Source organism: Heloderma suspectum, chromosome 17, assembly GCF_057233095.1.
Source record: "Heloderma suspectum isolate Gila_16-S chromosome 17, 16-S_ref, whole genome shotgun sequence".
In the NCBI taxonomy this organism is placed as follows: Eukaryota; Metazoa; Chordata; class Lepidosauria; order Squamata; family Helodermatidae; genus Heloderma; species Heloderma suspectum.
This window is the reverse complement of record NC_139474.1, coordinates 23,140,539-23,152,409: the sequence shown is the minus strand read 5'-3', so window position 1 is coordinate 23,152,409 and position 11,871 is coordinate 23,140,539. Positions and strand designations below refer to the sequence as shown.

General features: G+C 60.0%; 1 protein-coding gene across 6 annotated transcripts; it reads left to right on the top strand.

The window, feature by feature from the left end:
- Positions 1-416: 416 nt before the first annotated feature.
- On the top strand, positions 417-10,472 carry ALAD (aminolevulinate dehydratase). 6 transcript variants are annotated; one of them, XM_084823558.1, is made up of 11 exons: positions 417-615; positions 795-845; positions 2,982-3,078; positions 3,232-3,367; positions 4,029-4,112; positions 4,469-4,557; positions 4,973-5,028; positions 5,338-5,425; positions 7,178-7,264; positions 7,420-7,549; positions 8,579-10,472. In XM_084823558.1, the coding sequence occupies exons 1-11, from the start codon at positions 503-505 to the stop codon at positions 8,644-8,646; spliced, it is 999 nt and encodes a 332-aa protein (XP_084679684.1). In that variant the 5' UTR covers positions 417-502; the 3' UTR covers positions 8,647-10,472. The 6 variants fall into 6 exon arrangements, with proteins under 6 accessions (XP_084679684.1, XP_084679685.1, XP_084679682.1 ...); XM_084823559.1 differs by lacking the exon at positions 795-845; XM_084823561.1 differs by lacking the exons at positions 417-615; positions 795-845 and adding an exon at positions 1,321-1,933.
- Positions 10,473-11,871: the final 1,399 nt, after the last annotated feature.

The window sequence follows — 11,871 nt, the reverse complement described above, 5'->3', positions numbered from 1 at the left end:
CACCAGCGCGCGCCCGGCGAGAAGAGGCACAGGCCTGATGCCCGCGCCGCAGCCGCCCCGACGCGCTGTGGTGCCCGGCGGACGCGCAAGCGCAGGCAGAGCGCGCCGGCCCGTGGCGCTTGCGCGGCACCTGGGGCGCGGGCCGGGGGCGCGGAGGAGGCTGCCAGCCCCGCCCGTGCTGCCTGCCGGCTGCTGTGCCCGCGAACCCCGGCCGCGGCGGCCTCTTTCCGGCGCGGGGCGCGGCCATGCAAATGAGGGGGCGGGGCTTGCCGGGGAGCTCCGGCTGGCGCGCTTCCGGCCCTCTGCAGCGAGCGGCGGCGGCGGCGGGTCGGGGCTCCGGGCTCCGCGCGGCGGGAGGAGGGCGCGCCCCCTGCGCGGGCCGAGGGAGGAGGCGGCGCCTCGCCCCCGCCGCGCGCGCGCGCCCGTGGGGCGGGTCCGGCGCCGGGGCGGCCCGCGGCGGCTCTGCGGAGGCGCCGCGCTTCTCCCGCAGGGCGGCGGCGCGATGCAGGCCGAGTCCCTCCTGCAGAGCGGCTACTTCCACCCGGTGCTTCGCGCGTGGCAGGCGGCGGGCGCCGCCTGGGACCCGGGCCGCCTCGTCTACCCGGTCTTCGTCACGTGAGTCCCCGCCGCCGGCGCGTCCGGGGCCCCCGCCGCGCCCCGCCGCAGGGGCCCGGGCCCGGCTCCCGCGGGCGGGCGGGCGGCGGCCTGCCCGCCCCCGCGGGCCCCTCCGCGGCCCCGCCGCCTCCGCCCGCGGCGCGCCTGACGCTGCCCTCGTCTCCCCGCTTGACTTCCAGGGACAGCCCGGACGCCGCGGAGCCCATCGCCAGCCTCCCCGGCCAAGCCCGGTAAGCCGGCGCCAGCCCGCGCTGCGGAGACGGGCCGCCCGATGCCGGCGGCGCCGCGCCTGCGGCCTGCGCCTGCGGGAGCCTGCGCCCGGGGACGCCGCCGGGGGCTGGCGGGCCTTCCGCGGGCGGCCCGCTGTGGCGCTCCGCGCCGGCCCTGGCCCAGGGCTCCGCCGCCCCCTGCCGCGCCCCGGCGCCACGCTCAGCGCGCCCCTCGAGCCACGGGGAGCCCCGCGGGGCGCCCTTCGGCGGGGCCCCGGCCTCGCCCGGGCGTCCGTGGTGCGGGCATCTCGCTCACGAAGCTGCCGGAGCAGGAAGGCGCGCCGGCCCGCCCGCTCCCGGCCACGCGGGCCAGGCCGGCCGACGCAGCGAGCTGCCAGGCGGAGGCCTCCGCCGCTCCCGCCGGCCCTAGCCCAGTTCAGCGGGGCCCCTCTCCGCCCCCGCGCGGCTTCAGCCCCGTCTGGGCGGGGAGGTAGGAGCCACAGAGCACGCGGGCATGTTCTAGCTATCAGTGCCCCTCCAAGGGACGTCCACCAGACGGCGCGAGGAGGGGGCAAGCGACCCCAGCCAGCCCCCGTGGGGGCCCGTGGCAGCCCCCCTGACCGGCCTCCTGCCTTCAAGCCTTCGCGAAGCCCTTCCCGCTCCTCGGGCTTTTAAGATTGGTTGGGGAACGGGTAGATCTGGGGCGAGTCTGCTCAGGATGGGGGGACCTGATGGGATTGTGGCGTGAGCCAGAGAACTGGGGGGGGGGCTTTGTTTTGGGTAGAAGAAGAATGGAGAGGTAAAGATAGAGTTAGGAATTTGTTTTCGTTTTCCAAATCTATGGAGGGGTGTGTTGAGTGGTGGAGGTGAAATGGCCTTGCTTCCCCAGGGCCCGACCACATCGTGAAAGCGATGCTGAACATGTCTCTGAATCGTGTGCTTGGGATTCATATTCTCTCTCTCTCTTTTTAAACTAGCAGCAGCCTTTGTTCAGCAGCATGGAGGGATCTAGATCAGGAATGCAGTATGGGGGGCAGGTCACTGTTTCCTCCCACACTGTTTTCCCCACTGAAAATTGCTTCATAAAGCTGCTGATCGCAGCTTCCAAGGTAGGTGGGGTTTTCATTGGGAAAGGGTTAGGATCCCTTTTCCCCCATACCGCAGTCCTGATCTGGATCCCACCCTCCAAGAGCGCTCTTAGTGTTCTGCTGTTTTTTAGGAGCATGAGAATCCCCGCCACGTGGGGTGCAAAGACGTGTTGAGCATCGTGAGATGCTTGAACCGGGGGGGGGGGGGGATGCCCAAAGGTTGCCAGTTGCCATTCCTCTGGGTTCTGCCCAGGGCTTTTCCCCTGGGGCCTGCAAGATAATGGATTCCTCAAGGGTGGAGCTGGTGCTCTCCTCCCTGCAAGACGTCCCCGCGATAAAGACCGTGGTGTTGTGGGCTGCATCATGGAGATGGGAGATAAGGTGTGTGGCAGGGTCCTAGCCCTTCCGTGGCGGTTTGGATGGGCCCCTCCTTGCGCCTGGCTGTGCAGCGAGCGCAGAGGAGGTTGGAAATGCTTCTGTGGCCCTCTTCCTAACAAACAGAGGGGATTTGGTTTCCCTGGAAGCAACCAGTGGCCCACGCAGCAGGTCAGATCTGCTGACTGGGCGGACTTCTGAAGAGCTATCATGGCCAATCAGGGCAAAGGAGAAACCCCGTTGCTCGGAGGCAGCGCTCCTCTGCGCACCGGGCACTGGTGGGGAAGAACAGGGGAGGCGTGTTACTCACCTGTCCTCTCATGGGCCTCCCAGGGGTCTCTGGCTTCTGTGGGAAATAGGGTGATGGACTCGAGCAGCCCCCAGTCTGGTGCCCTCCAGGCATGTTGGACTACAGCTCCCAGCACTCCTGACCGTTGTACATGCTGGCTGGGGCGGATGGGAGTTGAAGTCTAAAACACATGGAAGGCACCAGGTTGGGGAGGTGGCTCTGGATGCCCTCCCCGCTCGGTCCGATCCAGCTGCTCTTATTGGCTGCAGGTTTGATGCAGGCCACCCAGTGAATCGTAGGCATTCCATTGGGTTTGTGGCTGTGGCCGGCCCAATGCCTCCTGAGACACCCCCCACCCCACCCCTGGGTTGCGTTGCTCACGGACCTCCCCCCCCCCCCCCCCAGGTATGGCATCAACAAGCTGGAGGAGATGCTCCGCCCCCTGGTGGCCGATGGGCTGAAGTGCGTGCTGATGTTTGGGGTCCCAAGCAGCGCTGTCAAGGTGCGGAACAGGCAGGGTGGCTGGTGCAGCCACGGGTAGGCCCTGGGGCTTCCCGTGGACAAAGCGTGCTTTCTGCGGCTGAGCTGCAGCCTTCTCCTAGCGCGCACCACGTGGCGTGCTGGCGGCTAGTGCCTTCCTCCGCCTGCTCCTCAGGACGAACGCGGCTCTGCTGCTGATGCCAAGGACGCACCAGTGATCCAGGCCATCCGGACAATCCGCGCCGTGTTCCCTGAGCTGCTGCTCGCCTGCGACGTTTGCCTCTGCCCGTACACCTCCCACGGACACTGTGGTGAGTGGGACCGGGCAGGAGCACTTGGAACGCAGGGGCTCTGCACCCCCCCCCCCGATTCCGCAGGTGTGCTGGGCGATGCAGATACCACGGCTCTGCGGAAACAAGCTTCTGCTGGGCCTGGGGAGGGCCCAAGGCGTGTCCAGGCTCCTGCTCCCGGCATTCCTGGTCTGGCTTCACACCTGGCTTCCGGGGTGCGGGCTGCACACCTTTTGATGAGGCTGCCAACGCCTGCTAGTCCAGATGGCTGTATGTCATCTCCAGTATCGGAGGCAGGCAGCTTTTGTATAGCGCTGCCTGGGAACCACGACCGGGAAGATGCCCCTGTGCTCCTGTCCTGCTTGTGGGCTTCCCTCAGGCAGCTGGTTGGCCACTGCGCAAACAGGATCCTGGGCTGGATAGGCGTTTGGTCTGCTTTGGCATGGCTGTTCTTTCATTCTTAAGGACTAGAAGCTTGTGTTTATTTTTTCTAGTACGTGGAAGTGGCACAGTAGCGGCCCTGGGTACTGCACGGGCAGGAGGGGTTGCCTGGTCCTTGCATTTGGTTCAGAGAGGCTTGATTGAAGCCCTGGGCTTGGGTCTGCGGCGGGAGGGGCAAGCAGGGTGAGGCTGGCGATGTGTCAGCGGCCCTTGTATTTTGTCCGTGCTCCTTCCCTTCCAGGCCTCCTGCGGCAAGACGGGACCCTCCGGAACGAGGCCAGCTGCCAGAGGCTCGCTGAGGTGGCGCTGGCCTACGCCAAGGCAGGTGAGAGGGGAATCTTGCTGTGCCGCCATCCTGCATCCCGTGAAGGCAGCAAAGCGTCTCCCAGCGGCTGCCAGTTGTGGCCCTTCAGCCAGGTGCAGAGGCAGCCCGCCTCTGAAGAGCTGTGGCTGGCGGCAGCGGTGTGGGGGCTCTGCCTGTGGCCAGCCACCGGTGGAGGCAGGATGCTGGGCTGCAGGGGCTCGGCTGTGGGCGGATCACGTTGCTTAGCCCCGTGCGTTGGACTGGGCAGCTTCCGTGGGGTTTTGAAAAGGCCTGCCGGCCTTGAGGCAGCAAATGGTTGGCCACCCTCCGCTGTCCTCTGCCACATGACGCGACCCTCCGGTGTTGCCTTCCTCCAGGCTGCCACATCGTGGCCCCCTCGGATATGATGGACGGGCGCGTCCGTGCGATTAAAGAGGCCCTCGTCTCCAGCGACATGGGCAACAAGGTGGGTGAGGAAGCCTTCTGAGGCACCGAACAAGCTCCCCGAGCTTCACGCCAGACCCTCGTCGCCTGGCATCTCCGGCTCTGCAGGGGAGTCTGTGAGAATGGCCTCACCGCCCTTCCACAGCCGGCCGCGGCGTCATTCCCAGGCCAGCTGGCGGCTCCCTCTCCTGCCAGCCATTCTGTGGTGAGCCAGGGAACCCTCGGGGCGGAGGCTGCTGTGGCGCCTGCTTCCGCTTGCCTCGGTGGGCTGTGCTGTGGCCACATGATGTGGCCTTCTCAGCCTTGAGGGAGGGATTGCACCGCCCCCCCCCCCCGAGCCCATTTCTGGATTTTTAAGAAGCCCGCCCCAGGACCTGGTAGTCCTTTGCAGGCCTCAGCAGGGCCTGGGGCCCCTCACCTCTCTGCTGCATCCGCAGGTGTCGGTCATGAGCTACAGTGCAAAGTTTGCTTCCTGCTTCTACGGCCCTTTCAGGTGAGGAGGGTCCAGGCGGCTCTTTCAGGCCTCTGGGCCGGGAGGTTCCCTGTGTGAGCCGGGGAGTGGCCCAAGCCCTGGCTCAGGGCGCTGACCTTGGCTGGCCAGCCTTGGGAGGGGTGGGTGGCAGTGGTCAGGAGATGAGGGCCTTTGGCTCTCCCCAGCCGGGACAAATGCAGCATCTCGAGGGCTGCGGCAGCGCCTGGGTCTCCCCGCTACGGCCCGAGTGGGAGGCGAGCCTGTGGGGATGGCGCACGGAAGCCAGGCTCGCCTTCCTCTCCTCTTCGTCTGTCTCCCTGGTGTCCATAGAGATGCAGCCTTGTCCAAGCCTGCGTTTGGGGACCGGCGGTGTTACCAGCTACCTCCAGGGTCTCGGGGGCTGGCTCTGCGGGCAGCGGTGAGTCCTGCCAGGCACTGTTTTAGCTGCAAGGCCGCTCCCTGTTTGCCCCCGTTCCATTCCGCTTGCCGCTGTGGGAGCCACCAGCGGGGAAGGCCTGGGGTGCCAGGGGGCCCGTGGGAATCCCACACCCTGTGGCACAAGACAGAGGCGCTCTTAGTGGACTCAGCGTGCTGGGGATTGGGGGTCAGGGCTGAGCCTGCTGGTCAGAATCATAGGACAGTAGGGTTGGAAGGGGCCTGCAGGACCGTTGCGCCCAACCCCCCTGCAGCCTTGCGAGGGCTGTGTCTCTCTGTGCCCTGCCCCAGTTCCTCGAGAAGCCAGTGCTGTGGCGGCAGGGCCAGCGGGAGCGCGGAACCCTGTCGTGGGTGGAGGCTTGCTAAGCTTGCTGTCGTGGGTGGAGGCTCACCTGCTAAGCTCTGTGGGATTTCCCCGTACGGCAGCTCAGGAGGCATTTGCCAAAGCCAGCAACTCTCCCCAAGACCTCCTAGCCTGACCTGCCCACAGCCAGAGGGCCTGAGAGAGACGAGAGTCTCTGATAGCCGTTGGGCTGGGTTCTTAAACTGCCGCTGCTGGTGACATTGTAGGATGCTTCCTGTGTATGGTTGGTCTGGGTTTGAGTTGCTATATGCTGCAGTTTTTGTTTTGTGATACTTTATTTTACAACTCTGAAAACTGCCTTTATTTTGTTATATTTTTAGTCTGCCCAACAGTAGGAAGTTGTCTGCGAGGATTAAATGGTAAAAGAATAGGCCCTGGGCGGCATAAAAACAGTTAGATCAGCAATGGCAAGTTGGAGCTTCCAAGTCCAGGAGCAGGATACCACTGAATACCAGATACTCTGAGGGGGGGGTGTGCACAGCAACAGGGGGAGACGGCTTGCAGATGGTCTCCCCGGAGGCACCTGGCTGGCCACCACAGAGGGCAGCCGGGCAGCAGACTGCCTGCCTTTGGTCTGCTCTGCAAGGCTCTGGGAGGGTGGGATCCTGCCTGGTCACCCGCAGGCGATTCTTGGTGACCAGGTGAATGGCTGCCGCATCACACCGAGAGAGGGAGATGCTTAAAAGAGGCTGTGCCTGACTGAGCAGGGGCTTCAGCCGTGGCTGGTGAGGCTCTGAGGTGCTGTGGCGTTTTCCAGACATGGGGAAGCCTTTCGCTGGGTCCCCTTCCTGTTACCCAGTAACAAGGAAATGTTGCTGGTTGCAACTCCGCGCCCCCAAGACGCTGTCCGTGGGCAGGCCTCGATACCCCGAGCAGGGCGGGTGAAGAAGTCAGAGTCTCCCCAGAGTTTGAGCAGCCAGCAGGCGGCTGCAGGGAGCCAGGTCTGCAGGGCCAAGCAGCTGCTGTGGGAGCACTGCCAGGGACGTGCCTGCCTGGGGCCAGACACAGGCGTTCGGGGTGGGCGCTCCCCCTCTTGCCCCAGCAAAGTCCCCCTCCTGCCCCAGCAAAGTCCCCCTCCTGCCCCGGTGCTGTTGCTGGACTTCTGGGGCAGGGCCCGGGGCGGGGAGGTGCAGCCCCTGCTTGGCATGCGGAGGGCCCCCAGCTCGGCCCCCGGCAGCGTCTCCATTCAAAGGACCAGGGAGCCATTAATGGCAGAGCGGGATGGGAAAGACCCCCGCCCCACTCTGCGGAGACCCCAAGGAACCACGTGGAGACCAGTGCTGGGCCGGGTGAGCAGGGCACTTGCTTCCGTTCCTCTTGCAATAGCCTGCCCCTCTTTTTGTTGTATGTTTTCTCTCCCGCCCTCCCCAGGAGCGGGACGTGCGGGAGGGAGCAGACGTGCTGATGGTGAAGCCAGGGATGCCCTACCTTGACCTTGTGCGGGAAGTGAAGGACAAAGTAAGCCACCGGAGCTGGGATGGAGCTGGTCGGCCCCTGTGGCTGTGCCACGCGCTGGGGTGGGCAGGGACACCGTCTGGCCTCTGCAGCCTCGCAGCAGCAGCACTGCGGAAGGTGCCCTGGCCGAGGTGCACATGGGGGTGTCTGTTTTCCAGCATCCCAACCACCCGCTGGCCGTCTACCACGTCTCGGGGGAGTTTGCCATGTTGTGGCATGGAGCACAGGCCGGGGCCTTTGACCTGAAGGCTGTGGTGATGGAGGCCATGGCTGGGTTCAGGCGAGCGGGTGAGTAAGGCAGGAGTACAGGTGGAGTGGGACGGGGGGGTGGGGGGGCTGCCAGTGTGATGGAGTGGTGAGAGCACAGGACTGAGATCCGGGTTCTAGTCCCCACTCAACCATGGAAGCCCACTGGGTGACTTTGGGCCAGTCACAGACTCTCAGCCCAACCCACCTCACGGGGTTGTTGTTGCGAGGATAAAATGGAGAGGAGGAGGACGTAAGCCACCTCGGGTTCCTTGCAAAAGGAAAAAAGGCAGGATATAAATGCAATAAATAAATAAAAATAAAGTGACCCTGATGCCAAAGGGCTGCTCCCATCTGGGCTGCTGCATCCCTCTTCTTCACAGGTGCTAGCATGGGCCTTGCAGCACTCGGCACCTTCAGCGCTTTCTGCGATCATACTTGAGTGACTAAGGGAGCGATCCTACGGCCACTGGACACCGTCTAGAGGGCCGTAGGATATGCTGTTTTCCAGGAACTGACCTCAGACCCCATGCTCCAAGGTCTTTTCCCGGAACACTGACCTCCCCCCACATCCGCGCTGCCTCGGCGGCAGCACAGAGAAACCCCAAGGAGGAGCACGGAGTGATGGAAAGGGGGCGGGGCAGGGGTGTTCCAGGACGGGGAGAGCAGAGCTGCGTGTACGACACATCCAGTGTGTCATACAGCAGCCTCCTCTCCCGGTCAGCCCCCCCGGAAACAGCTGGCCAGCAGCAGGGCAGGATTGGCCCAGAGGGAACAATCCCTCCCATGCCACTCCTGCCTTGTTCTGGATGGGTGGTCGCCTCTGAGTTCGGATCAGACATGCTCAGCCCTGTATGGGCAATAAAAAGACGACCTGCCCAGAAGTGAAGGTGCGGTTTAAAGCAGGAGAAAGAAGGCAAGAGTCTAAAAATATAAAATTTAAAAAACCAGGAGGCAAGGAACAGTTTTTTTTAAGCCAGAGGAGGCATATGCAAATAAAGGTTGGGACGCTAATAAAAGAAATGTATGTTTTGGGGTGTTTTTTTAAAAAAAGAAATAATTCCCTTGCAGGGGCAGACATCATCATTACATACTATGTGCCTCAGCTCCTGCGGTGGCTGAAGGCGGACCGGGCGTGAGGTGTGCGTCCTTTGCTTGGAACGAGGATGGAAGCTGGAAGGCAGCGGAATTGGACCCAGGGAGTCGTTACGGGCTCTAGCATCACAACCTTTGTTCAAACAGATGCAGCCCCCCGCCCCCCTGCTTATTTTAAATGCCCCTGATGGAACAGTCCCCTCTTCAAGGAGCAGGTTCATTGAGTCCTTGGCCTTTAGCAGTCCTGGCCTGGCACTGCGGCCTGTTTGTTGCTTTTACCAGGACACTTTTGAAAGCCTGGGTGGTTTCTTTTAAAGATGTTGCAGCCAAGAAGGCGTTCACATTCTTTGCCCTGCAGGCGCTACACCCCCACCCGAAATGAAGATAAGGCCAGAGTTGCCTGCCGCAGCTGTAGCATCAGCAGGGGCCAGCCACAACTGTGAAAGCCTCTCCAGCAGCCGTAAGGCTAAACACAACCTGTGTAAAGGGGATGCATTTACAGATACAATGTGGTCTAAATTTTAGGTAGGTTTAAATCTTTTCTCGATTGCTACATTTCCATGCTGGAAATGTTGATTTTTTTTTACAGGTCATGCAGCTGTTAAGGGTGCAGGAGCCCTGCTGAAAATAAAGAGTGGGGGGAGAGCCCTATTTTTAACATGTGAGCTCTTTTTGAGTAGCTTTCGTATTTTTAAAATATCACCCTGACTCTTAAGGCCTTGGACGTGAGCTTGGGATACAGAAATTAGGCAAGGGGTCACATCTTTCCCAGCCAGGGCCCAGCTTCTTTTGAGTTCTGCATGTAAGAACATAAGAAGAGCCATGCTGAGTCAGACCGAGGGTCCAGCTAGTCCAGCATTCTGTTCACACAGTGGCCAACCAGCTGTCAACCGGGAACGCGCAAGCAGGACACGAGCGCAACAGCACCTTCCTGCCCGTGTTCCCCAGCAACTGGTGTCACTGCCTGTGCTACTGGAGGTAGCACATAGCCATCAGGACTAGTAGCCATTGAAAGCCTTCTCCAGGAATTTGTCCAACCCCCTTTTAAAGCCACCCAAATTGGTGGCCATCACTATGTCTTGTGGTAGCGAATTCCATAGTTTGACTATGAGTTGTGTGAAGGACTTCCTTTTCTCTGACCTGACTCTCCCACCAGTCACCTTCATGAGATGACTCCTTTGGGTTCTCATATTATGAGAGAGGGAGAAAAAAGTCTCCCTCTCTCCACACCATGTATAATTTTTCCACCTCTATCATGTCTCCCCTCACCCTCCTTTTTTCCAAGCTAAAACCATCTCAGCTGTTGTACCCTTCCCTCATAGGGGAGATGCTCCAGTCCCTTGATCATTTTAGTTGCCCTTTTCTGCACTTTGTCCACTTGCCTTTAAATGCCACTAAAACAAGACCAGTTTAAAAACAAAAATGGCAATGAGTCCTCTAGTTGGTTTCTCTCACTGTGAAAGACTCAGGTGGGCCCTGTTAGACTCCTTGCAATACCTTGGATTGCCAACTGTCTGGTAAAAAAAAAACCTGGTCTGGTCTACTACTGTGCTTGATACACAGGAAACAGATGAAACATTACATGACATAATGGTTGTCTATGCCCAGTCATAATGACGAGCATAGATTCTCCAGGGGTAAAAATCTCCACTCTGACTTCTCTCCTTACATCATCATGGTTTTTCCCTGAACTGCCTGTCTGCCTTTCTTTAAACTGCCGCCTTTTTGCTGAGGAAATTAGAATTGTGAAACCGCTGCCCTTTGAAGGAGGCAGACTCCATTCTTCTGGATATCAATTTTAAATGACGCATTGGAGAGGAAATAAAGGTCTGATGTTTTCTGGAAATAAATAATTATTTTATATAAGATACATTATGTCTAAAACAAGCAACTGAAGTGGATTTACTATGCCCAATCTGCAAAGAGTTTTTATGACAAAAGTTTCCTTGCCAAGGTTGCAGAGGCCTCTGCACTAAACTAGGTCACCCTATGGGCAGGTAGAAGCCTGTGTCGCCCTATGGGCATCCGGGGCTTCCCTGTGGGCCAGTGCCATCATTTGTTCCTGTGTGTCCCTGCTTCTTCAGCTAGGATTCCATGCAGCTCAGCTCTTGCCATATTCTCGCTGTTCTGCCTCAAAGCCTGCTGCTGGGGAGCATGCGCAGGAGCGTGCTGCTGCACCCGTGTTTTGAGTGTGGGCTTCACATGGGGCCATGTGGGCAGCCACTGTGGGAACAAGATGCTGCACTTTGATCTAGTGTGATGCTTCTTGCGTTCTTATGAGCTGGCTACCTGCTTGTGTTTCACGGTGACCCATTGCAGGAGGGTCTGTAGCTCAGGGGCAGAGGCCCTGCTTAGCAGGCCGAAGCTGCCTGGTTCCATCCCCAGCAGCATCTCCCGGTAGGGCTGGGAAAACCTCTGCCTGAAACCCACTGTCAGCCCGTGTTGGCAGCACTGGGCTAGATGGACCACTGCCCCTACTCGGTATAAGGCAGCGTCCTCTGTGGTCTGGATTGATTGGGGCAAAGGAGGCATGATCCTGGCTGCTGGCAAGGAATGGGGTTGACTCTGTCTCATTCCCTATGGGCCTTTGAGGATTCAAGTGTCAGCAGCTGACACCCAGGCCTGTGGGCCTGTCTCCTTGAGGCCAACGGAAAAGGCCTCCATTGCAGAGATGAACGGAGATTTGCTGCCCTGGGGTGCGGAGTGCAACTGCAGGTGACGTGTGTGCGCACGCTTGTGTTTTATGGACACTTCATATACAGTGAAAATGGCACCGAGCTGGGTGTAGGTCTGTGTTATTGGTGAGCCCCGGAGGAGAGGGTGCTTCTCCCTCAGCAGCAGAGGCTGCCTGCTTTGAGCCTCTTAAATTGTGCAGTGAGATTATTCAGAAGAAACAGAGCAAGTGAGGCTGTGCCTGTGATTTCCAGAGTGGTAGCTGTGTTTGCTGCAGAAAAAACAACCAGAGTCCTGAATTTCTGCCATAATAAATGTCTGAGTTTTCAAGGTGCCACAAAACTCTTGTTTATGCCTGTGATTGGATCAATGAGTGTTTAGAAAGTGGGTTCCAAGTTTTCTAGTCACACAGGACCCCATTTCATGGAATCATAGGATTGGAGAGAGCCTACAAGACCATAGAGTCCAACCCCCTGCTCAGTGCAGGAAGCCTTATTCCCAGGCAGTCTCCCATCCAAGTACTCCCCAGGGCTGACCCCGCTTCGCTTCCGCTTTCATGTTGGATTTTTTTCAAAAAACAAAAGAAAAACAAATCT